The 27,523-nt window shown below is 39.2% G+C and overlaps 1 protein-coding gene across 3 annotated transcripts in view; it reads left to right on the top strand.

Moving 5' to 3' along the window:
* LRP12 (LDL receptor related protein 12) overlaps positions 1 to 27,523 on the top strand; it is a 99,162-nt gene that overhangs the window by 34,771 nt on the left and 36,868 nt on the right. For 2 of the 3 annotated variants that reach the window (XM_088178068.1, XM_088178073.1), the window contains one exon: positions 363 to 402. In XM_088178068.1, the coding sequence (XP_088034194.1) occupies positions 363 to 402 (40 nt within the window). Of the gene's footprint in view, positions 1 to 362; positions 403 to 13,501; positions 13,650 to 27,523 lie in introns of those variants that run through there. The other variant, XM_014879337.2, reaches the window with a different exon arrangement.

Below are 27,523 nucleotides of genomic sequence, written 5' to 3'. Positions count from 1 at the left end.
GTAACTAAGATTTAACTGCAGCTGCCAGTTTTTAAAATGCTGACTTTTAAAATATAGTGTTTGACTGGAGGGGAGGAGACAACCTCAATAGCTCCTTTATGTTGAAAATTTTCATGGGGTGACTTTCCCTGCTTTCCCACATGTAAGGACACTGTTGTTTACATAATGCTGAACTTGTTTTTTCCTGCAGGGAGTGCATGACACACGAGCTGAATGTTTTCATAATTGTAACAACAAAATATGATGGTGTTTAATTTTATTGCATTTGTAACGGGACTTTGTTGATTGTTCAGCCCTGAATTCTTTTATAAAATGTTGCCTGTTACACTGGAAAAAATCACATATGTTTTATTTGTTTTCAGATCAAGGAAGAACCGTATTTGAAGAAATGCTACATCAGAGGTATAATCAGTACTCTTAAAATGAAATACCAGATGATTGATCTGTTATTTAGGTGTTCCCTAGAGTTAGCAATATAATCTCTAAGTGCACTATTTAAACTCAATATTAATTAGAAAGATGTAATTTCAGACATTGTCATTTGGGTACCATGTAACACTACTTAAATCAAGAAATGGGCATTTTATTTAATTTTTTTATTTCCATAATTTTATATCATCTGATTACTGAAATTCTGTCTTCTGTATTCCACCAGTGACCAGCTACAGCAGCATTTTGGTTTGTTGTTTTGTTTAGGTTTTGGGTTTTTTTTACTTAAGAATTATAACAGTAGATCGAATGGTAAATGGGTTATCTAACAGATGTTTTACATTTTTCAATTTACCAGTCTTTGATGATGTTTTGTTTCAAACAGTATCTTTCTGATTAAGACACTCTGTATGATCCCTTTGTATTCTGCAGCAGTTGACTTGACTTCTTTAATTTGTCAATAATCACTCTTAAAAGACCTGTTTGCTAAGCAAGCTAAATAAATGAGATAGTATTCCACCTCCACCTCGAGGTCCTGCACGATAATCAGGATAAGCTACTCTTCTGAATTAAAGATGTACAAAGAGGAAGATTCTTGGAAATTAAGATACTTTGGACAGGATGAAATGTAGGTCAGATAACTCAGCAGAAGAAAGACTGGCAGTGTAATGCCATGAAAGTGAAATGTTGCAAATTCCTTTACTCCTGCAGCTCCTTATTGCTAGCACTCTCGTAAGAGCCATACGGCCAGGCTGGTGAGGAGATGTACAGACATGGGCTTAGACCTTCATCCTGGCAGCCTCCCTGGCTCCTTTCAGTGGCCAAATCCGTGTGGTAGCCACAGAGCATGTGTGCCTGATACCTCACCTCCTGCAGCCACATCCACTGAAGTCTTCTCCTACTTGCACTGCAGTAACCTAGCAGGGGCTGTCCATTTCACCTCTGGAGAAAAGCACACCACCCAGCACACCTTCACTTCTGCCTCAAGGGAACAGCTGAGTGGCAGATAGATGGCAGTCATCACCCTAATGCCCTGCAAAATACTCAGAGACCATGGCAATGAATGGAATGTAAAAACTTTATGTTGAATAAAATACTATAAAATATTGTCTGCCTTCCACAGGAGTTTATGGGTCTTTTATTGTTGACTTTAAATTTATGTAGACTTCCACCCACGTTTTTTCAAGCTAACTGGAAAGTGTTCTTGAAAATTTCTGTTGAATTTGGAATAAAATATTTTTTCTTTTTATTTTTTTAAATGAAGGCTTTCTCTGTATTTAACTAGGCTCAGCTTGTTAGGGTATGGTGTTAATATCGGCAAGGTTGTAGGTTCAATCCCCATATGGGCCATTTACTTAAGAGTTGGACTTGATCCTTATGGGTCCCTTCCAACTCAGAATATTCTGTGAATCTGTGATCTCAAACTCATATTGCTGTTGACTATGGATTTTCTCCTCTTTCCATAATTCCTCAAGTACTGTCAGATTTTATAGTTGTATCTAGTAATCTAATGAAATCTAAAACATTAAGGTGCCATATGCCTTTGCATTTGTATCCTTTGAATTGTTATTAGTCCTCACTGTTGTAGATACTTATAGATATTCTTATTTATGATCTTAATTGAATTTATGATAGTTCAAGGTATGTTTAGCAAATTGTAATTACAACTATTTCTTTATAAAAAATTAATCAGTCTATCTTTTCATTTCCAATTCCTTAGATATAATTCTGGTTCTCCTTTAACTTACAAAATACAATTACAAGTCATAGAGTAATTTTATTCGTGAATACCCTGAAGACTACAGGATGCATATCTTCTAGACTGGCTCATCCTTATATATTCTGTTTCTTCATGTATTCCCTTACCTGTCGAATCACCAGATATAGTGGCATAATCTTCATTACTTAATTATAATTATTAGTCAAGGGGTTTCTACCCCAGACATGCATCTTTTGAGCAGTCTGTTGAAGAGATTAGCAACAAGTTTAAAAATAAGTCATCTGATAATGGGAATATAATCTGCTAGCCATCTAAGAACAGTAGGAGAATAAATACTCCTTTACTATTTGGAGAGCCCTATATAATGAGCACAAATACAGAATAAAGGCTGTTTGTGCATCCATTGCTAAAATGTATTCACTTTTGAATGCACTGCAGTTTAAAGTACTTTTTCATGTAATATATGAATTATGCATGTATATATATACATATATCAAAAATATATGTATATTCCTTATGTGGGCTAGGGCATTTCTTGGAGGAATTAAAATAAGAGAGGAGGACCTCTTGGTATTCCAGTGAAATCTAATTCACAAGCAATTTGCAACTATAAATTTCACTCAAGACATTTCCAGGTGTTTGGTGCACATCTACGCATAGGAAGAATTTCCCAATAAATGAACCTTAACGGCTGCAGTAAAATGGATCAGAGGCTTTACCTTTGCATATCTACTCTCTGTGAATTTCTACTTTATGGATCTGTCTTTTGCTTTTGTAGTGTCCTTGTTTTTTTAAAAGAAGGCAGATGAATAGGCTTTTTGTTAATAAGTTGTACTAAGAGGCTGCTGGATTTCCAGACATACATCATGAATTATAGTTATATTTTACAAAGACAGTTTTTCAATTCAGTTTCCTAAACACATTGTAGCATGCTTAAAATCAGAATCCTTGAATTATGGGCACTGTACATTTTTGCAATGAGACATCCACCATCAAAATCTTCCCAGTTTAAAGAAAATGGTGGGTAAAAGAGTATTACCTCAGTCTTTGCCTTGGAAACTCAGAAAAATCTTGGTTTTCACAAGGGCAGTGAGGATAACTGGAGCAGAGAGAAGTTATCTCTTGATTTAGTGCCAGTTTGTGCCAGCTTCCATGGATGTCCTGTCAGCAGCACTCCAATCTTCTATTACTCTTGGCCTTCCTTTTTTTCTTTTCTGGCAAAGCCTAAATGTCACAAGTTGTCACAGAGCTAAATAGATCTTACAGGTAGGCTGGATTATCCTATGCAGAACTGTTCGTACTGAAAGTGATACTTTAGTCTAGGTCTGTTTAATCAGCAGCTGAAGGGGTCAGCAAACTGAAATATGAAGGTTCCACTTCTCTGCAGTCTTCTCTTAGAAGAGCAGGAAATGAGTAACTAAGAGTCTACAGGAAAATTGCAGCAATATATGGAACTTTCAGTGACCTTTTCTTTGTCAAGAACACTGCAATCTTTAGAACAACAAGTGCTATGTCTGTACTGGGCTTGGTCAGGAAAAGCCAGAATGTTGCCTGCAAACAGCCCAACAGCAGCTGAATGCGAAGTTGTCTGGATAAGTTTCTTGATGCCTCAGATTGCTGGAATGAAGTTTTATAGTTCTGTCCCTTTTTTCATCAGATTTTATCTCCTCCTACTGGAAGAACCTGCCAGGATTTGTTCCTTCACTTGATGTCCACATTCAGGCTAGTTGAAGTCTTCCAAGGAAGCAACCTTGGGAGTTTTTTTAAGGGAGTTTTATCTTCTCGTTGGTGTCTACAGCAGCTTCTCTAGAAAGCTGTATCTATTCAGGGCACATAAAGATTAACAGCATGGCCAGAGTGTATGCTGTCTCTGGACACACAGATTTAGTGTGAGGAAATACTGGCTTCACCTCAATTTTTATCTTTCCAGCTCTAGATCTGTGATGAATAAGGAGGGGGAGAAGGGCACACAGGGGAGTAAAATGAGAGGTGGGTGCAGCAGTGTCAGCTAGCTGGCTTTCTGTGGCACAGGCCAGTCATCAGGGACAGTGATAGAGGATTTAGTGCTGACAGAGCCTGTGTCTTTACCCTTTGGCCCTGGACAATCATGAATAAACAAGTAATTGTGAAAAATAACAAAATGTCTTTCTGAATTTTAAGAGCCTCACGTGCTAGTTCTCGTGAAAACGATCCCTGCTGCCAGCCTTTCCAGGAGTCCCAGATATCTCCTGCAATGCAATTACGCATGCTCAGTAGTAAACTGTTCTGCACATTTGGAGCTAAAAGACAATGTAACAAATTACTTCAATGAACTACATTGATATTGTATCAAAGTGCATCTGAATCCGCTACTAGTGAGTTTTCTCGTGTTGAAAATCTGCCCTGCGGGATCTCATTGTCCTCTTGTTTGTCTGCTTACATCCTCCTTGATACTGCAATACCAGTGTGAGTCCAAGGTAGATTAGGAGCAGCTGTTCTGCAGCAAACAAACAAAAGCCTTTGTCTATTAAACACTATCACTTTTTTCCAGTGGGGGGAAAAAAGCCAGATGTCTGTCTGCAGACAAGTGAAAGTTCATCAAATGCTTGAACTTTTCACAAACAGAAAATCTGAAGCTTGATTCGAGAGTGATTTCAGGCAAATCTGATATTAGTGGACTTTCATTCACTTTGAGGAACAATGCTAATTCCTGCAGTTCATGATACAGCCTCTAACTCAAAAGTCTCTGAATATTGCCATGAAAATATTTCAGTGTTATTGTGGTACTGCTCACTTGGAGTGTGTCAAAGGCCTAACAGGAATATATTTTAAAAATCATGTCAATAAATAAGCAGCATAGCATAGTCGAATTGCCTGGCACAGTGTTTTACATTTAATAAAATGTAAAACAACTGAGTCTAGTCCTAAATGTATTTTTGGTATATTGAAATGCTCCTCCAAATCATCATTCTAATTGTAACCCACTGATATCTGTAGCTGCAGGGAAACAGGGAATATGAGGACATCTCTTATGCTGTGAATCTCCCATTGTCACTCACGGGAGATGCACTGAAAGATGCAAATGGGATTTAGACACTCAGGCTTTAATTTACTCCTGTAGCTCTAATGACTAGATGTAAAACATACCGTTGATATGTTCTCTGAAGAATTGGTGACAGAATGTGAATGTAATAATTTTAATCTTAACCTTTCACATTTTCTTGTCTTTTAGTTAAAAGATGGGGAAATGCTAAAACAAAAATGTAACACATCTGTCTTCACCACAGGATATCACCCTACCACAAGGTCCAATTAAAATACTGAATTATTAAATTTAGGACATTTTATTTTATTTTTTATTTATGTTACTTGAATATACTAAGGTACATCTTCAGGAATACGCACAAAGATTTGAAATGCACTTGCTCTGTCTTACGAGCGGTTTACAGGTTTGCTTTTACAAATAAGGAAAAGTTTGTGTATGGGATTTCAAATAAAGGTGTTTTTTTTCAGAGTAGTCTAGAATGGTCTACAAAATGCTTTTGTAAATGGAAACAAACTACAAAATTCAATCTGCTTTGAGTTCTAATTTACATGCATATTTTGTACACACTTCAGGACTAAAAAGTTCGTGTTCATCTTGGGGACATCCGGAGCTTTGTAAATCCCTGGCGCTCTTAACATATTAGCATATGGCTTATGTCTTAGCTTTACAGCATTGCCAAGTTTTATGAGTCAAGTCCTATGCAAAGTCTTATTGAGAGCCTTACAATTTTTTAATAACCATGTAATTTGGGGCATGAGAAGGTGAGAACTAGAATGACCTTCTAGGATTTTTTTAAACAGGTACTATTAAGATTAAAGTATCTAAGTAAGAATGGAAGGTGTAACAATGTATTTTAATGTAATACATATATATACACACACGCACACAGAGGTATGTATTTATCTGCTATAAATTTGGACCTTTTCCATAATGACTGTCATGTTCAGAAGTTTAGGCAGAAAAGTTTGGTAATCCTTGGAATGCTTTTGCTCAAGCCAGTAGCTGTCAATTTCTCCATCTGTATTTAACAGCTTGAGAGAAGCTCTTAGAAGACCCTCCCGTCTAACCCTGGCTACCCTGTTGCTTATCTTAAGGTCTTACTATAGTTAGATTATGTGACTCACAGTTCTCATGAACCTAAGAGATACCATTGCTTTTGGATTTAAGAATTGTAGTTCCTCTTGCCAAATCCAGTTCAGTCATGCCTTAAGACTCAAATTATGGCTGTGAAGATAGTTTCCACTGGTTAGAACAATGGAGAGGATGAATCCCACACTGAACATCTGGCTCATCTAGGGGTTCCTCTCTTTGAAGCTAACAGTTATCCTACAGAGTGCTCATAACCACCTCTACAAGTATAGACCCCATGGTTTTCTCCAAATCACAAATCACATCAATGAAAGGGCATTAGATATGGCTAAGCCAAACAAAATCTGATAAGGATTTCAAAACAGCATCATTTCAACTGCCATCATGCAAGAAAAACAAACCATTCTTGATCTTGGAGAATTGTAGACATAAGTTTGGGCATCCACTAAGGAAGGAGACTGGATTAAGTCCCTGAATCATCATAGAATCGAGTTGGGTTAGAAGGGACCTGAATAATCAAGTCCCAAACCCCCTGCCATGGGCAAGGACACATTCCACCAGGTTGCTCAAAGCACCATCCAATCTGGCCTTGAACAGGCCTTGGCCTTGAATAGGCCTCTGTCCCATTTCCAGGGATGGGACAACTGTAACTTCTCTGGGCAAATGGTTCCAGTGTCTCACCATCTTCACAGTAAAGAATTTCTTTCTAATGCCTAATCTAAACCTGCCCTCTTTCAGTTGAAATAAATTCTTCCTTATCCTATCAATATCCACCCATGAAAAAAGGCCCTCTCCCTCTTTTTTTATAAGCCCCCTTTAGCTACTGAAAGGTTACTCTAAGGTCTCCCTGGGCCTCTCCTCTCTTTTCCAGGCTGAACACCCTTAAGTTCTGTCAGCCTGTCTCCATAGGAGAGGTGCTCCAGCCCTCGGATCATCTTCATGGTCATCCTCTGGACTCACTCTAACAGGTGCACAGCTTTCTTTTGGTGAGGACTCCTGTGTCTGGAATCCTTCCCTCTGATTCAAAGTCTTCCACTTGGAGGTTATGGGTGCACAGTAGAAACAGATGATGTGGAACTGTGACTAAATACTAGCTGCACTCAACAAGATTAAAAAATTTATTTGGGCAAAATATTAACATATTATGCTTGTTGCCTTTTCTTCCAGAGCTATCAACATGCAGAACACGATTACTGCTATAAAACCACAACTTATTGTGCTTCTTCAAAATTTAATAAATTCAGTAAACTTTAAACTGCTCTACTTTAGAAGTAGCTCACTACTTCAGACTTTGTGCTATTTCTGCTTTAATGACCAGTGGAGACATAATGTGCATGTGCAGGCCAGATAAAGGAGGTTCTAATTTAACCTAATTAAAAATCAAGAATACTACCAGCGTCAGTATGGAGCTTGAAAAGATAAATGCTTCAAGAATTGTATGTAAGAAAAAAAATAATTTAGAAAATGAGAAAATCCATCAAAAAAAAACCCAAACTGTGTGCTTTTTAGTAGTTCTTTCCACACTAACTAATTAGCCTCTTAGGTTTTGAAAACTCTTCATGAAATGTTCTGTTAGTATTGAAAAGATTTTTTGGGTTTTTTTGCAATCATGAAGTCTTTTGTTTTCGCTTTTTCTTTTTTTTATTTTATTTTTTTATTAAGGATTTTTTGCCTTTTTCTTCCCTTTGGTCTTTGGGCTTGCTCTAAAATTAAAATAATAGTTTAGTTCTTTATTTTATCCACTAATCAGCTGAACAGTTTTACTCATTCTGATTGGATAATTATTAAAATATATTTGAAAGCTTTATACAAATATCTTCAGCTATAAATACATTTTTAAACTAGACTTTAAACTCAGGCCTTCCTTATGGGTTTATTATGTTTTATACAGTAGTGTGTAAAAATCACACAGAGATTTCAGTGATAGAAGTTTCTTCCAGGTATCAACAAGCAGATCTGGTTCCTTAATCCTGAGAAGATAAATCCAAAGGTAAGAGAATGGCTGCAAAGAGCAGCCTAAGATCTCTAATAACTGAAGTGAAAGACTAAATCTTCTTCTGGGATGCAATGCAACTATAGACTCTGATTATATCCTATCTTCTGATACTGTTCAACCACATGAGATACTACTGCTGTTTATCAAATGCACTGGAAATTTTGTAGTAAAACAATGCTAATATAATAGTTCTTAAACCACTTCTGGGTCTGTTATTAAGGAAGCAGGCAAAAGAATGAAGATATCACCACACTTGTTGATCTTTGCCTGTCATCTAGGTCCACATTGCCACAGTAAGAGTTAAGCTGCTTTACTTAACAGTAAGTAATGATCAAAAGCAGTTTTAATACCGGTGGTGTTACCACATTGTACTTATCTAAGCAATAAGTTATGCAGTGTAATTGCAGGCTGAATTAGGTCACACTTTGTCACATGGCTTATTCCAAATTGATGTTACTTCTGTTTGATTGTCCTTTCAGGAGCAGCGAAGTACTTCAATAAATGAATAAGCTTCGGCAGTATTTCCAGAACTGTTTAAAACTACAAAGTTAGGCAATTGCTATTCATGCAGCATATGATAGAAGTGCTATTACTGTCAGAGAAACTACAGAGCTTATGACCACAACTCATGATTTATTCTGCAGTCAGTTGAATATAAACCAGTTGTAAAAATATTTAAAGCATAATATCTGATACATATAAGAGAGACACTCCAGATTTGGATGACAAGCAAAGGAAACCCCAATTAGTGTCACATTAGGGACATGAAGTACTTTTAACTGAAGTAAGACATTTTGTAGACAGTTCTTAAAACTTGTTTGTACACAAATCCCTTTCTCCTGAGGGGGATAATGCAGTTACCTTGTTGAGATTCTAGGCAAAGAGCTTACAAACTGTCTACAAATAGGTCCTCAGTCCAGAAAGCGTGGAAAAAGAGCAGTGACTTACTCCAAGTGCTCTACTGTGGTTTGAAGAAACGAATGTGAATCCCAGAAGCAGCTGGTGGAGTATAATGCTTAAACTAGTATTTCCTACAAAATCAGTTTGGCTGGGTGCAAGCTACAAGGATGCAGCTACACTGTCACTGCCTCCAGACACACTTCATTTGCCATTAGCTGAACTATATTTGGACTATTTTCACTGATAAATGTACAGCATGTCCTATGTTTGTACAGTCCTTAGCAAAATGGGACCTTGCTCTTGACTGACCTCTAGACTGCACAATGATACTAATAATAAATACCAGGGAAATAAATGATGACTTAACACATTTGATATACTTTCTCCAGTATGGAAGAGCAATATGAATATGTACACCAGCACACTGTAAGCAGATTCTGATGTATGCTATATATTTTTAGCACAATGGCCTTGATCCAGATCTTCTACTGTCTTTCATCATTTTACAGTGAAGTTATGTAGGGTACTCTAGATTCGAGGTAGCTGTGGTCTAGTGTTAAAATTAATGTTGTATAAAAATGTAGTTTAGTAGCACCCTTTAGACAACTGCTTTGCAAACAACCATTTCTTGGAAAAAATAAATGACTGAATAGATGGCACAAATAACTTTCGTCCCAGTGTTCATATGTTGTGCTGCAAGATAAACATAAGTCAAGAAGAGAAATTTACTTCCTCTGCTGCCTAATTGCTATGCTTTACTGTTTATAAATGTTTTTTAAAAAAACAAACTAATAAGACTATTTAGAATTCCATTGCTGTCCCTCTTATGAAAAACTTCTGTAAAAAACAGCTCAAGTAAATTCAGATGTCATAGAGGGCTCACCAAAAAGTTAAGTACTGGTACTGATTATAGCAATATTTCTTATTACTTCATGTAAAGGGAAGTTATGGGACAGAAAATAATGAGATTGGTAAAGGAAGAATACTATTCCTTTATTTATCTGAAATCCTAGTCAACATTTTAAATTTTCCTCATTCTCACTGTGTATTAAAATGTTGCTGAGAGGTTCCAACCAGGACTTGGCATTAGAGAGACAGTGTAAGATTTTCTCCAATTTTACACACAGTCTCCAGTAGGGTCCTACACACGGAGCAAGAATAGAGAGAAAGGAATTAAATGTGGAGTAGTTTTACAATGGGCTATAAAACTGCTGTTAAATCTCTGGGTAGCATTTGCTAACACCATAGTCTGAACTGGGAGAACTAATGAGGAAAAGGAGAAAAAAGGCTGGCAAAAAGGAAGTGCATTTAGCAGAAAGTGAAGTGAAACTGAAGTGACTATACCCAACTGATAATTAAAAATATAAAAATGCTGCAAAGAAAAGTACAGGAGGAAAAAATCATATGCTGATATTGTGAGTGCCTAATAATTCTTGATGAAGCTGCCTCAGTAGCTTCATGTGCCAACCTAAAGCATCAGACAGAAGAATAACTGCCTGTAATAGCAATCTTGATTTGGTTCAAGGTGAAGCATGTGTGCTTTGAGGATGTTTTATCTTCACCTGCCTTTAAATACAAAAGACAGATGCTGTCAACATCTGTGCCAGTTTAAAATTATTCCTAGTAACAAACTTCTATTAGTCATCTTCAGATAAGAGTACAGAAAAACAATCCAAACAAATAATGCAGTCATGATTAGAATTTCATGTAAATAAAATTATGACTGTGATTTACAACATAATTTTCAGGCATAGGAGTAAAGATACTCTCCCAAAACATCAAAGAGATAAGAAAGTTCTCAGCAGAGACCAAAAGGAGTAGCAAAAAAATGCCAAAAAATGAATAAGACTTTTTATTCAGATAATTTGGCTAGGAAAGAAGTTCATAGATCTGGTGGACTTGCTAAGGGTGTTAAGTGAGTAGATGTTGCTTGACATCCTGAGCATTCTATCTGGACTGCTAACACATTTTCTTCCCTGGACTTAGAAGATCTGGCTCATCTCATATGCAGGCAAACTGCTCCTGCAGTTCTTTTTTTCTTTAGATTATCACTTTGGTATCTCACCTTTAGTTTGCCAAGCTCATTTAGTACTGAGGCAACACTCTTTTACATATCAATCTTCATTCTGCATCTTTAAGAAGGATGTTGGAATAAAGCCCCTGATACCAGGGGTTGATGCTCTGCTCTCTGTCATGAACAATCAACTTGGGTATAAGAGTAGCCACTTGTGCAGTAGGTTGAAAGTAGTTTTGTCAACAGAGATATTTGAGTTGTTTGGAATTGCATTTAATCTTAAAAGATAATTAGTGTTGTCTTCTTTGTTATGCAACAAAAATCTTTGGAAAGAGAATCATATCACACGTCTCAGTTTCAGCTGTAATTACTGTGGGAGGGTTAGAAGTTCCTATATGTTCATAGGCTTTGTGTGGTGTCTGTTCATAAAAGCAGTAATGCCTCTCTCAGTAGCTACAGACTAGACTTCCTGAGCATTCCTTCAGTGCCCTATTGTTAATAATTAAAAATAAAAAAGGAATGGGGTAGGGTGCATAAAAAAAGGACACCTGAGGTTTCACTGAAGAAGTTGTAACTTGTAACTAGAAAGAAACCTAAATGATTGCTGGCCAAGCTGCTGTGAATGCTTTACTTATTTGTATAAAACTATAGGCTGTGTATTCTTCTTCCATGAAATGCTAATTTTGTGTGCAACCTCATGGGTTTGGAGAGATGAACACTCATAAGTTCAAACTGTGACTGTACAAATGTACTGAAGACCAATCCATTGAGTACTGTTAAACTCAATAATGCCATCTCAGGACCACAACTTGGAAAGCATTCATGCTTGGTTGGTTTACCCTCCTTCTTTCATGACAATTATTAATGCTGAATCTTCATCCTGATGGTGACCCTTAAATAAATATCTCCTCCCTTTCAAATATCCTCCCAATATATTTCTCTTCTGTCCCAAATAGATGGGTATTTGGAAACAAATGCAGGAGAAATCATAGAACAATAAATGAAAGGATGTGACATCAAGTTGTGACAGAAAAAGTTATTGCATATTAGGAAACATTATTTCACAGAAAGTGTTGTCAAGCATTTTAACAGGCAAGTAGTTGACTCACCATTCCTGGAGGCATTTAAAGGATATGTAGATGTGGCATGTGGGGACATGATTTAGTAGTGGACTTGGCAACAGTTGGACTTAGTGATTTTAAGGGTGTTTTCCAACCAAAATGATTTCACGATTCTATGAGAAAATTTCATGAATGAGAAGAAATAGCACAGAACACTCTCCATAGCAATGACCATTTGTGGAGAAAGTACTCTGAGACATCTGCTTTCAAGGTGCAGCTATAAAAGCCTTACCAACATTAAGTAAACGTTTGCTTTTCTTGGTAATGGCAATATTTTGTTATTCCAAACAAATGATGGGCAAGTCAAACAGAGTCAATAAACACTTCTCATGCCCTGCAATAGGCACTGAAAAATTAAAGCTAAATACAAAAATTGCACTGTGAATCCCACTTGTTTTTGACAACAGATAACTATGCAGCAAGAAAATGGGCAACCCTAATCGAACAGGAAGTGTCACAAGGAATTTCTATGGGGTCCATAATTTTGCATCTACAGGAGTTGCGCTTTTTGTGCTCCCACGGTAATTTTTCGGTCTCACTGTTGAAATGCAGATTTGGAGGTCAGAAGCACAGCAGCCGCCAGCTGCCAGAGTAGCCCTGTGCTTTATAGACTGGGTTTGGATTCGGGCAGCTTTACTCAGGGCGGAGAGCCAGGGCACTCAAACACCCACTGGGTTATCCTGTGTGGGCCGCGGAATTCGGCTGCTCAGCCGCCGGGACTTTCACCCTCCCTCCTCCGGATGCGGCCTCAGCCTCCACGGGTGGCGGCGGCCGCCTCCTTGGGACAGGGCGGGCCAAAACACGGCGGCTGCCGCGGCGACGGAGTGGGCAGAGAGGGAGGAGGAGCCGGAGGAGCCGGCAGGGCGGGGCTGCGCCGAGCGCGGTGGCCCGGGCCCGCCCCCGCCGTCTGGGGGCCGCCGCTCCGCCCCGCTCCGCCCCGCTCCGCCCCGTTCGCCCGCCCGGCCCGCGGCTGCCGGGAGCGGCTCCATGCGCTCGTGCCGGCAGTGCGCAGCCGCGGCGGAGCCCAGCCGGGAGGAGGAAGCGGCGCGCGGGGAGGGACGGAGGCCGAGGCCGGCGGCGGTGGCGGCTCATGGCTCGGCGGGCGGGCGAGCGGCCGAGGCGTGCGGGCCGCTAGCGCTCCCCGAGGCGGCGGCTCCGGCGGGCGAGGGGACGAGGCGCCGCCGGCCCTTCCTGTGGCGGCGGCAGCTCCGGCTCCGTGTCGGGGGCGCGGCGGTGGCAGCTCCGGCTCCGCGCCGCCTCCCCGCGGGCGGGTGTTATGGCCCCTTGGGGGAGCGCAGAGGGCTCCCCGGCTTGGAGGTCAGCGCAACTCCTGCTCCTCGTCGTCTCCTTCTGCGGTAGGTACCGGGCAGTGACGCCGCCCGTCCGCTTCCGTGTCGCGGGCCGGGAGGCGGCCGCGGGGAGGGGGAACAAAGCGGCCTTTCTCCCGGCCGGCATCGGCGGGGTCCCTGGAGCCTCCCAGCACCGCCGCCAGGCCCGGCTGGTGTCCCCGTACTTCCCTTCTCTGCCCCCAGCCCCGTCTCCTCCTTCGAACTCGACTGCTCCAGGATTCTCTCCGGGGCTTTTTGTTTGTTTGTTTTGTTTGGGGCTTTTGTGGGCTGTTAAGTTATTTATTATTTATTATTTGTGGGGGTGGACGGAAGTCTCCTCTGGGAAGTCTTCAAAACTGCGGCCGGGATTCTGGGATTTGGCCCGCCTGCCCTGGGCTTGCTCTCCCGCAGATGTGCGTTGCCGGGAACTCCGGAGTTGGCGCGGGGCCGCACAAACAAGCCAGCCCCAAATCCTCTGAGTCACGAGTAATCGCTGCCTGTGGATAATAGGGATGGATGCTTGGGAGATGTTCCACGTCCGGCCGGGACGAACGAGGCCTGGTGTCGGGGGCAGGGCGGCCCCTCCGGGCCGCGGGGTCAGGGGCTGGCAGTGGTGATGAGTTGGTGACACATCAACACAGGCCTGGAAGACCTTCCGGGGACCTTTGCTTCTGCTTAGCCTATCTGCAGTTCATACCCGAATAGGTTTCATCCCTGCGTATAAACCTATTTTTAAAATAGAACGGCTAATGAAAAGCATTTGTGCGAATGTACTGGGGTTGGTTTTTACAGTATAAAGGTGGCCCAGTAACGCATGACAGATCAAAACAGATACTTGACAAAGAGAGGCGTATCATGTTTTCTCAGGGAGTCGTGTTTGCTTTATGAAGTCGAGCATAGGTTGTGTCCGTGGGCCTCAGGCAGGAGAAGCAGCCTTTGGCACAGAGCTGGGAATGTGCTTGCCCTGAGGAGGACAGCGACAGGGGCCTTGCTTCAGCAGTTTCTGAAGTACATGCCTTTGCTCTAAACACGCGATTGAACATAAGAAATTGGAATCTCTTTCACTGTTAAGAAAGCAAGCTTGTGTCTGGAACATCAAGATATTTCAGTTTTGCCTTTGCCAAGTATTTTGTCCAGCACATGCCTGTGCCACAACAATCTCTAAAAATGTAGATGTGCTGCATAAACTTGTAGGAACATTTCCCATTTCATATTTACATGAGTAGAAAAGTAAGGAAGGCCTCTTCAAACAGAGCTACAACTATGCCAGTACCCGTAACCAAATAGCTACAGCGGTAAAGTTTAATTTTTGAGTGGGTGTATTTGCATGAACAAAGTGGGGTACTGACCAGTCTTTTAAATGCATATTATGTAAAGCAAAAGAATTTCATGTCAAAAGATAAACTACAGGCACAACTGAAAAGGAGTTAGCTAATGGTGGAGCAGGAAGTGGTAGCAAAAATCTCAAGTTTGGATATATTAAGCTGCTCTTCTCTTTGCATACATATGTTTTGCATGCTTAATGTACTTAAATTTCTGTGAAAAGGTTTTTTAACAAACTCGGTGTGCTGGTTTTATTACACTCATCACAGAAATGGAATTGCAAGTCAAAATTATAATTGTCAGCCTGACTTAAGTAAGACGTTTTGAATTATCATACTGTAACTTAGGTGTTACTGTCAGCATTTCCCTTACAAAAACTTAAATCAAAAGCATAATCTTTGGTTGGAGAAAAAACAACCAAATTAAATTCTTTCTGAATAACATTTTCCATAGACCTTTAATCAAGACTTTTGAAAGTTCAGCCAAAAAGGCTTCATGAGTTTCTTCTGCCTTGCGGAGAAACACGTCACCATCCATTAGTGCCACTGCCAGGTAGGAGAAGGTGCTTCTGATTTTGATCAGCACACTGTGTCACTTCATCCTCGTGAGGAACTAGTTTCTCTTAACAGTTTTTCTTAAAAATGTCTGAAGTTCTGACCAGTTTCACTGCTCAAAGGAAAGGAACTTTATCCTCCCCAGACTGTAGTATCCAAAACAAAAGCAAGCATTTACTGTGTAGCATAGCCCTTTCTCTAGCTTTCACTTTGATTTCTCCCATTTATTTTGAGAGAAGAAAGTGAGACTGGGAACCATGTCCTATTAAAGCATTTTACCTTCTTGTACAGCTGCTTTTAACTCTTCCAAACTGAACTGATTTAGTATTGACTTGAATTTGATCAGGACACTTCTGTCAGCATAGGTCTGGACTGTAATGTTGATCCTGAACAGAGCCTTGCAGATATCATTACATTAAGGCTTTGAATGCAGTAGGCAGTACCCAAGGTAAATGCATGCTTGGAAAAGCAATGGTGCATCACTTCAGTTGCCTTCCATTATGCAGTTGCACAGCTAAAATGTCTAGAATTTTCTGCTAATTAAAATACTAAATTCACCAAGGTTGTTATGTGGGCATTGAGCTCTCCAGAGAATGTTTCTCTATTTCCCTGTAGTTGGTGAATTTTTCAAACCTTCTTTCTGATGATGACTATAATTATAAACATTTGAGAAGGAGGAATACTGATGAGTGAACTATTGGAATAGCACTGACTAACAAGAATTATGGCTTGGTAGGGCATTGGGCAGTGGTAGTTTTTGGTTTATATTTCCAGCCTTCCTGATGGCTTGAGAATTTTATATCCAAGAAATAATTGATTTTATGTGTCTCTATATAATCCTGGCCTAGCTTTTACTGGGACAAATATTAAGACACTTCTGCTTATCTCAAAGGCCATAACAGTTATCTGAGTGTAAAACAGAACCATATGTTGTACAAATAGTTTTTTTAGAGGAAAAAATATTGTTTGAGAAATCAGTCCTGTTCTTGAGGGAAGTATTTTTCAAGCCAAAGCTCTGTGATTGATCATCTGGAAATTAAGTAAATCTTGGAATCATAGAATCATGTAGGTTAGAAAAGATCTTCGAGATCATAGAGTCCCACCGCAAATCCAGCCCTGCCAACTCAGTCATTAAGCCATGTCCCTGAATGACACATCTACACATGTTTAAAGTACCTTCAGGGATGCTGGTCTTACTTTTTTTCTTGCTAAAACGTAAGCTTAGGTTAGAAAACTGAATTTCTAATGTTACTGTTTTGTTTGATTTTGATTTAACTCTTCATGAGGATGGTGGTTTATATCTAATTGGTATTGTGATGGAGCACTTTCAGGAAAAGTTTTTGAGGGATTGGTGTTCAGAGCAGAGACTGAGTTATGAAAAGTCTCTGAGGTGGTGTAATGCAGAAACTAGGACATGCTTTTCTTTGGAATGGAGTCTGGAAGCACAGCTATTTGGCTTCTTCAGATTTCTGGAAATTTAAACTTTATGTAGTCTTAACTATATTTGTCATCCAGGTATATTAATTTGAATTTCTGTCACACTCAGCAGAAAACTACAGGCAATTTCTGTAATGTTTTGTACAGTTCGTAGCAGTCAGTGCACTAGTACAGCAGATGAATATCCCTGCTTCTGACTTTCAGATGTAAATGTGTGTCAAAGAAAAATATTTACAGTAGTAGGACAGGGACACCAAAAGATTTCCAAGGTAGAAATGGAAGCAGAAGAGGTTAGTATTAATTATCCTTATCTCTGGGTTGGTTTTTGGTTTGATGAGTACTCTTGGAAGCATTAATGACTGGGAAACCTTAGTGGAGATCAGAAAAGGATTATTCCCAAAATTGTGATTGAGACAGTGTTTTATGTTAGACTACTGAGACTGCAGTGCTACTGATATTATTTTGTCCTGTTAAAGAAAAACATAGTACACTTATATACGCTTTAAAACATTTAATTTTGGATTAGAACCATTCCAGGTTTCAGTGGTGCAGATGTTGCTTGAAGTTATAATAATACTGTATATATAACTCATTCTTCATTTGGTTCTAAGGGAAGACAAGTAGAATTGTCATAGAAGTTCACTTGTCAGGACCAGAACTTTACTTGAGTGTCAATTTGATAATGATGGTATGAGATGAGGAAGAATAAGTAGTTCTTTGGGTTTATTCACCTTGTTTGAAATAATAACCTGAAACATGTAAGCAAATAAAGTCTGCCAGCCAGTTTATTCAATTTTCTAAAGAAGTTGAACTCTAAAGCCAGAACAGACTGTCCTAAAGGAATCACTTGACTTAATAAATTATTGTTTCTTAAACTCTTGAATGTCAGTCTTTAGTGATATTTTGCGATATACTGAACAGATATATTTTGCTAAGCTGTAAATCATCTGTTGGCAAAACCACCGTATTTAATTTATTGGAACAGTTTTGTAGTCCTTTAAGAGAGCATGTCCTAATTTTAACACCGAATAAATTTATGTTGTCTACTAAGTTAATCGTATGTCAGCTTGTCCAGGTATGTACACATTCAACTGAGCCAATATTGCATCTATAGTCAAAATGTCTGTGAGGTCATGTGGAGAGTATTTAAAGCAACATTCATTCGAGGGGAGAAGCAAAAACCCCATATCCTAAACAATCTCATAGCAAAAACTTTGAAGATTGAATATGAGGTAGTCTGTGTGATTTATTATGCAGTAAATGAGAATACTGTCAGCCAGAGAATGAGTAGAGGTGTACTTGTAACCAGAATCATGACAGAAGCCATCTGACTCCATTCCTGTCATCAGAGCAAAGCGTGTAATTAGCATGGCTTTTTCGTCTGCTCTGTCTTTGCTAGGAGAGGAAGAGCTCTACTGCATTAGTGTTGGAAGGATCCTGCAGGTGAATCTGTTTGATTCCTTTACGTCAGTCACTCCTGTTTTAATATCAAATAGATGTAAACTGTATAAGTATTACTTTCAACTAAACACTAAATATTTATTGTTCAGTACTAGGTCTCGTGAAAACTTACAATTATGGTTGTCTTGTGGTTTGTTAACAGATCTCAAATTTTTAAACTTTGTGCCTTTGGTGTGTTAGGTATGTTCCTTTACACATTATGTACCTTTTACCAGATGCTTCAAGTTTCCCAAGGTGTAGATATTATTTCCGTACTTATTAAGTATAATTCACTAATTTCCGTACAGGTTTTTTAAAAATTCATAAGTACTGTTTGTACTGTGTAAATAGTGTGGTTTTGTTTTCTTAGATGTCTCTGCATTTTCTAGTTTTAGTGTTCCACTTCTACTGTCCTGGCTAGTTAATGATTATGTTAAAATACTGGAACAGCTGAGATATCTAGCTGGGCAGTAATTGAGAGTGTGATTTGTTGACAGCCTGGGATTTTAGTTTGCATGCATTTCAGAATTACTAGCTGTGGTGTTTGTGCAGTACCAGTTATTACTTGAGGTGTGTGTTGGTTGGCAAAATTGAGCCTCCATAGTTCACATGGTTTTAAGAAAATATTGGATACCAGTGCACTGGATACTAAAAATTTGGTTGTAGATTTGAGTTCCTGTGTTTCTGCTCTCAGTAGAAATAAATGCTCGGAGTGGTTTATAGCAGGCTGTATGATACAACAATACAGTTCTTCAGAGTATGGTATCTTCTTTTTTTGTTCCCTACACTTGATTTTTTGCTGCAGTTGTTACTTCACTGATAATTCATTAATCAAAGATTTACAATTGCTTTGAAATATATACTACTGATTCTTGTGAATATCTAAGTTAAAACTACAAAATTCAGCATAACTGACAGATCAATGCAAACACTTCAAAAAAGCCCTAATATAAGTTGTGGTTTGGACTTGTTTCTTTCAACAGATGCTTTAAATTTGGATATACTGTAACTTTTGGTACATTGTTATCACGGTGGTAGTGTCTTCTTATGAAAGCTAGCATATTTCATAGCTATATACAAGATTTTTTTTTCCTGCTATTCTGTTTGACACTGAATTTTAGGTTATAAAGGAATTTCTGTATATCTTAGCTGTTTTGTGAGGAGCAAATTTTTTTAACTAGTCAGGAATTCAGCAAGTAAAAATAAGAGCCTCCCCAAAATTAAGAAAGCTTACAAGCACAGCATGTTTTGAAGGCGGGAAGGGAGTCACACAAAACCGTTTTGTTTTGTGCCCTGAATCAAGGTGGTCTCTCACTTAAGCTTCTTGTTAGTTTTAGTACTTGTAAGACTTTTCCAGATACATTTATTTGGTTGTGGAATATTTTGTTGTTTAAGAAAGCTCAATGTGCTCACACTTAGTAAATGATTCCACAAAGCAAGTTGTGGAAGTGAAAGTTGTGTTTCTTTGTGAGTGGAAAGTACATTTGAACTATATATTGGGGTGGGAACTGTGTTTTTCACCCGTCTGATTGTGTGTAATTCATGACTATCCTTTGCTTAACCTTGGAGATGTTTCCTCTACTAAGTGGATGCCCCTGGGACTGACTGTGGGTAAGTAGAGCAGACATTCAAAGTCAGGTGTAGCAATAAAACAGTAGAGTGATCCTCTAAAAAGCACTGTGAGCACACTTTGGCATGTGATGAAAGCCTGTAATGAAGTTACTTGTATGTAAAACTTAAGAAAAAATTAGTCTGCTAGAGGGTCCTGTAACTTGGTTTTATTACTCCAGCTTCGTATGCACCTATTGGGAGATACAGATAAGTCCCTCTGTAAGTCCAGAAGGATTGTGAGAATAGTTCTTCTGTGGAAAAAATAAGATTTTCTTCTCATTTATATCTAGTGCTACTAGAAATAAGTTTGTTCTAGTCAATGATGTCTCTTAAAAATTTAATGCCCCTACTCATGTAAGGAGGTGCTCCTTTAGAAAGAGCTTTTCAATAACTGAAGGTGAGCCGTTTAGAACAGAAAAATAAAGTCTTGTGTGGTGTGCTTTGTTATGGGAAGACACACACATTCATATGCTCTGACTTTCAGATTTTAGCTTTATGTGGATTTTCATAAACTTTGCTTACTGCCGTTTTTCCCATGCTTCACAAAGGGTATTATAATCCAATAAATTAGTATACCCTGGTAGGATATTTTCCTTCTATGAAATTGTATGGAGTAGCTCAAGTAAAAGCTTCTCTAAGAATATTGTAGTAACTGGGGCTGAGATATTCCATCACGTGCAGTAAACAAATCTATGTATATGTGCTTCTCTTATCATATAGATTAAAGTGGAGACTTTAACCTTCCGTTTCTTTATTTCCTGCACATAGAGTTCAGCAGAGTAACTTTCAGAGATTCATTCTAGAGTCCTAATTAAGATGGATTTTTAGTTTTTAATATTGTTGTATTTACTTCAGCCTGCTTTTCCTATTACTAAAGAATTGTGGTTTTCAATTTGCTCTCTTCTAAAGATGTGCTCAGGGAGAGTGCACAAGGATTTAACTCAAAATGTGTGTTTAAACCACACAGAAATATTTGTAACTGGACTTGAGAGAATACATATTTCATTTTTTCCAATTTGTCATTTTTTAAAAGTGTGGAGAAAGAACATATGTCTTTTCCATGATGTAAACATCAGTTAAAATAATCTGAGAGAGATGTCTACTCTTAGGTCAGGAAGATGAATGACATCAGACACATGACTCTTGATCACAGCAACTTGCAGCTGGAAGCACTGACAGGGATGGAATTGGGTGACTGTGTAATTAGTAGAAGTAGCTTCCCTTGTCAGGGCACCTCCTATTTGTTCTGTTTCCTGTCTAAAGGTACTGAATGAGCAGTCAGTTCCATTGCTAAAATTCAGCTCGTGTCTGGTTGGAGAGATTAATGAAGAGAGGAGAGCTGGGATTGCAAGGGAGGGAAAGACTGGGATATCCTGTTAAGGCATGTTCACAACTAAAGGTGGTAGAACTGTTCTTCAGGGTGGAATAGGAGGCAAAGATGTCTGCAAGAACAACTATTTTTTAAGAGGTTGGGCAAATAGAAGGGAGGAAAGGAATCGGCCTTTTCTTTTGAGGGCGTTGTGGTGGCTGAGTGAGCATCTAATCAGTTTAAGAGATTACTCTTACAGGCAAGCAAAGAAAAGGGGTTTGAATGCAGGAAGAATTTGGAAATTGCTTGAGGTCTTGATCTCTGGCCTTCCAAGTACTTGCAGGCAGAGGGGTGTTACAGGAACATTAGGTTCCTGCATTTGACCTGGACTGTAGCATGTGAATAAACAAGTAGAGCTCTTTAAACATTTTGTAATTCAGTGAATGGCTTTTGTCAATATTTTTAAGCGTCCTTTTTTGTGATCCCTTTTCTGGTTGATAATGGCATTTGGCATTTCTGCACTCTAGCAGCTTTGCTGCAGGATGTGCCTGGGAACTGCATGTTTATTGAGTCCAGTTACTAATGACCTACCTCCCTGTTGTTGCTGATCCAGCTAATACTGTTTCCAGTGCCTGTTGCCTAGGTGTCCTCTGGTTTATCTCACTTCAATTCCAGATTTTAATTTATCTGTTGTGTCTGTCATCTATGCACACTGTAACAAGCCTCAGTAGTATCATAGTTCTCATGCAAATGACAATCCAATATACCACAACTGAGTGATAATGTTACTAACCTCTTTTTAGGTCCACAATACTAGCTTTCCGGTTTTCCTCATCCATTCTGGAAATGTGGGACAGTACACAGGCCTTTAGCCTTTACATTGTAGGTGAGTAAGGCTTGAGGGAAAGAACCATACCTTTATCCTCTGGCTTTAGTGAGGAGCACAGTCCACTTTCCCCGTCAGTTGGAATTGCAAAGCTTGTGTATGGCAGTGTAGTGAGCTGATCCTGACTGAACACCAGGCACCCACCAAAGCCATTCTAACTCCCTTCTGCAACTGGACAGGGTAGAGAATGTATAACAAAGGGTCAATGGGTTGAGATAAGGTCCTTGAGAGAGCTCACTTACCAAATGCTATCATAGACTAAACAGACTTGAGTTAATGATATTAATTGAATTTAACAAAATTGGAGTAAGAAAATGAGAAGTAAAAACAGATCTTAAAGCACCATCCCCCATCCTTCCCTCTTTTTCAGCTCTACCTCCTCCCCACCAATGGCAGAGGGAGACAGAAAATGGGAATTAGGTCAGTTCATCAGAGTTCGTCCCTGCTGCTGCAGAGGGAGAGGAGTCCTTCCCCTGCTCCAGTGTGGGGTCCCTTGCATGACAGACAGTTCTCCATAAACTTCTCCAGTGTGAGTCCTTCCCATGGACAACAGTTCTCTGTGAACTACTGCACCATGGGCCATTCTTCCTTGGGGTGCAGTCCTTAGAGAACAGCCTTCTCCAGCCTGGATTCCCCACAGGGTCACAAGTCCTAGCAGGACTTCTCCTGCGAGCTTCCCTCTCCATTGGGTTGCAGATCCTTGCCAGGAGCCTGCTTCAGCATGGACTTCCCATGCTGTCACAGTCTCCTGTCAATATCCACCTACTCTAGTGTGGATCTCCTCAATAGGTGCCGGTGTGTCTTTGCATCCCTGTGGTCCTCCATGAGCTACAGTGCAGAGATGCCTCACATGGGCTGGCTGCACCATGGTCTGCTGAGGAATCTCAGCTTCAGTGCCTGGAGCACCTATTCCCCCTCCTCCTCCACTGACCTTGATGCTTTCAGAGTTGTTCCTTTCACATATACTCATTCTGCTCTTCTCTGGCTGCAGTTACATCTGTACAATAACTTTTTTTTCTTCTTGAATAAGTTATCACAGAAGCTTTATCACCATTTCTGATGGGCTTGGCTTTGGGCAGCAGCACATCTGTCTTGGAGCTGGCTGGCATTAGCTCTCCTGGACACAGTGGAAGCTTCCAGCAACTTCTTGCAGAAAGCCACTCCTGTAACCCCCCTGCTTCCAAAGCCTGGCTATGCAAACCAGATATAGGTGCTTTTAGAGTCCATGAGGAGCTTTCCTGGAATAAGAGCTCCTGTTTTCTAAGTGTGCAGATTAGGATGAGCAGCAGCACAAATGTCTACACAGTGATGATGTCCTTCAAATCAGATCTGCCCAGAGAGTAAAGTTAAGGTCATGGCTGGGAAGTTGAGAGGCATCCCACACTTCTAACTAACAGAAAGTTTTATTAGTGCATGATAGTGACTTTTTAAAAATTAATATCTTGAAATATTCAGCTGTAGATCAGTCTTAAAATGTTAAGTAAAATAATGGAAGCTTTTACTTAATTAAGTGAATAGGTTTGTGTTTGACCTTCTTTCACCAGTTTTCTGAAACCATCGTTTTTTGCAGCTTTACAAAGGAGGTGGAACTGAAGTCTGAGATAGCAGTTTAGAGTGTTGATCATGAAGGAATTTGGCATAAAATGCAAAAGCTTTCAGAAATGATTGATGATTAAAATAAAGCTGAATTTAAATTTTTAATCTAAGGTCTTGCTTACTGACCATACTGTGCATTTGGGAGCCAATAAAGTGCTCAAAGCACCTAATTTGAAATAAACACTCAGTTTCTCTAGCATATGTATTGCTCAACTAAAACAATCACATCAAACAAATTTTTTTGGCGAGATGAGTTACTGTGATTGCAGAGAGGTCTGAACTAGCTTTAAACTTGAATTGTTGAATGTGGTGTATAAATTACTGCTATGAACATAAGGATCATGTTAGATTTTCACTAAGCAACTCCTTCATGCCTGTACTGAAATACATTGAACTTTGATGTATTTTTGAGGTGTCTTGATGATATTTTAATTTATTTAGACAGGTAATCAGAGTTTGGTTTGCACTTTATGAGGTTCCATTGTCCTGGGAATGCTTTTCTCCCTATATCTGGAAATCTGCTCTTAAACAGGAAGGATATGTACTTAAATTAGCAATATACTTCATTATATAAAGGCAGATAAATAGGAATTTGAACGTGTAGGCATTATGTCTGACATTGATCTTGTACTTGTCACCATACTGTGTCACATTTTTTGCTATTTTAAAATTCAGTGCCTCCCTTTAAAAAGGCTGTAGGAGCAAGTGCTGAATTTTGTTATCAGGTTGGCTTTTAATAGAGTGAAATGTATGTAAAATGAAAGTATTTTTTACCCTTTATTTTAGAGCTGAATTAATGCATTGGAACCTAATATACCTGTTTTCCTCTTCCAGCTACGTCTCCTAAAAAGGAAAGCCATAGCTTTTGGAGTCTTAGAACTTTTAGAAGCAGAACAAAGTATCACCTGTTGTAGCATGATCCATGATTATTTAAAAAAACCCAAAACACTCATTTGCAACACCTGCACCGTGGTGAGGACAAAGGCCGACAGAAATGCCATCTGTGTGGTTGCCTTTAGCCACAGCAGCCTAACCAGTCACCTTCTGGGGACTGAACCAGCTAAAATACTCTGAGTGAATACACAAACGTCTTGAGAAATAACGTTGTCTTGGTGCCTTAACAGTATAATGGCAGATTCCATCTAAAAGTTGCCATGTAATGTCAGTGCTGAGCCTCTGAGTACTTCTGCAGATGATCCAAAAAGGAACAGCAAGGAAATAGTCAAGTGGATAACAATCAGTGTGAAGTATAAACAGTGTAAGAATTTGCAAGTTTGCTGTCTTCACAATATCTGCTTTATCACAAATGAGCCTTGCTCTTCAGTTTTGTAATCTCTATCAACTTGAAAATTCTCCCTAATTTTAGAAAGTTGTATATGTATCTACCATCAATAATAGATGGGAATGGAAAATTCTGATATAATGAAATATTCCAGACTTCCTTTATACTTCTTTCCCAGAACTGAACCCCTTCTAGAGATACCCTTTTCATTTCTCAAAGAGCCAACACACAGCAAAGCCAATGCCCTTAAGCTGTGACTTACTATTATTATTCATTAGACAGAGTTACTGGTAAGGAATTGGAAGGGATGTAATCTGCTTTCATCAATGCAAAAGTGTAACACTGCTTGTCATGTGCATTGAAAAGAAGCTACATCCTAAAGAATACAACTGCCTGTCAAGTTTGGTAAATGGTATTAACATAAGAAATGATATATTTTTCACTTAGCTCTTTTTCCAGAGCATTCTTCATCCCTTTCTTCAAGAAACCATTTTTTTTTCAGTCATACACAGATTGAATCTGAGTGTCCCAACAAATGGCTGCTGTTTCTTACCCTAGTTGGCTGTTAACTTCACATGTGGTATCTCTTTATAAAAGAGCATTTATATACCTAGGGGTGACCTGCTGGTACTGGGATTTCTTCTTTAAGAAAGGCTTACTCCAAAATAATTTTATTTTACCTGACTTGCATCTGAATTTACTGTGCTCCAAGATATGACATGGTTGGTAGCAAACCTTCAATAATTATTTTTGTTTTAATATATTTTTTACATAGTCTCCTTAAAGCTCTTTATTATATGAGGTTTAATTATTAAGATAGACTAATACTGACAGTATTCCTCTCGAGTATATTGAGCAAAGTAGAAGCTGAAGCACAAAAAGTAAGTAGCTATTTCATGGTTGTGCATGCGTAGTCTCTTACTCCACATTTCTGGTCCTGTACTGATTATGTGTGAGTGAAGTGGGGAGTTTTGGTTTGGTGTAATTTAAGGCAGTCAGTGTGGGAAAAGGCAGGCTTATTAAAGGAATTTGAGGCAACAGGAGCATGACTTAATGATCTGAACTCCTCTTCAGAGAAGTCTCAATTCTCAGTGTAGGCAGATTAGTCTAGCCTTTAGAGAGAAGATAGAGAATGAAGAATCGTCCTAAATTATTTAAATGCCAACAGCATCCTTCTGGGAAATACCCGGTTGCTGAGTTTTTGTTGTGGATCAGGAAATAGGCTACTTTCAGAGCAGTGCCTGTTCTACTTTATTTAAAACTCCAGCTCCTATCCTTGTCTGGATTTACAGATGTTGCTACCAACTGATTTCCTCTCATCTGCTCCTTAGAAACACACTCTATTGTATATTTCAGCTGTGTTTAAGTGAGTGGATGCAGAGTGCTTTAAAAGGTTTAGTGATCTGCTGCTGTCACTTGAAGAGCTCCTTCAATCAGACCAGATACATTTTCTTGGAAACAGAGGTAGAACATTCTTTATCATGGATTACTGTATTCTGTGTGGAATCTGTTACACTTAGTAACAAATCCACAACGAAACCTCTATTTGGAGTACATATAGAAAAGTAAGAGTTTTTTTTCTTTAAATTTTTAATAACTGGGTTTTTGGTACTTTTACTCTTTTGCCAAATGAAGAAATAGTCCAAAGCATTTGGAAGTTGTGGGGAGTGTGCAGGTGTGCACAGCTGAGTAATCCACAGGAAGTGAAGCAGTATTGATAGTTATATTGTTGGGTAACAGTGAATATGGTCAAATTAAGCAACCAAAGTAGCCTTTGGAGGATGAGGTTGTGAACTGGATGGACAAAGGAGTGGACAGTTACTATGTAACTCGACCTTCAGTCATCTGGTATTAATCAAAATTATCCTTGTCAGGGTTTTCCACAGAGAGTAAATTTTTTTTTTAATATTATCCCATATATTTTAATAAATATTTTTAAGAAGCTGGATTGCCAAAAGAAAAAGCTGTTTAAAAATACCCTTAGGAACTTAATGATTTTTGTAAACAAGTAGTGAGAGTGGTTTTTGTTCATGAAAAGCATAGATCAGAAGAGCTTGTGTCAAAGAAATGAGGTGTACTAGGTATAGGAATAGCATACCGGAAGATAGTTATAAATATGAATGTAAGTATACAGTGATAAGGATTATGGAAATACCTGTTAGATGGCATTCTCTTCTCCAAGGTGTTCATTCCTCCTACGATGTTGAAACCTCACTTCCTATTTGTGCTTTTGTCATTTAGAAGCCTGTCCTAGAGCAAATGCTTGTGCGTGTGTGTGTGTGTATGTGTTTACTCGCGGCTGCCTGCTTTTCTCTCCCTGGGGAGCTGATGGTTTGGTACAGTTTTTCAGAGCACCGCAGTGTGATTTTCTTCAGTTTTCTCAGTGCACATCCCCAGGATGCAAGTTTCTTTGAACTCCTTTCCTAGTTCTGCTGGTGGGACTGGCATGTGGGTGAGTCTGAG

Source organism: Sturnus vulgaris, chromosome 1 (assembly GCF_052056855.1).
Source record: "Sturnus vulgaris isolate bStuVul1 chromosome 1, bStuVul1.hap1, whole genome shotgun sequence".
In the NCBI taxonomy this organism is placed as follows: Eukaryota; Metazoa; Chordata; class Aves; order Passeriformes; family Sturnidae; genus Sturnus; species Sturnus vulgaris.
This window is presented reverse-complemented; position numbering and strand designations above follow the sequence as displayed.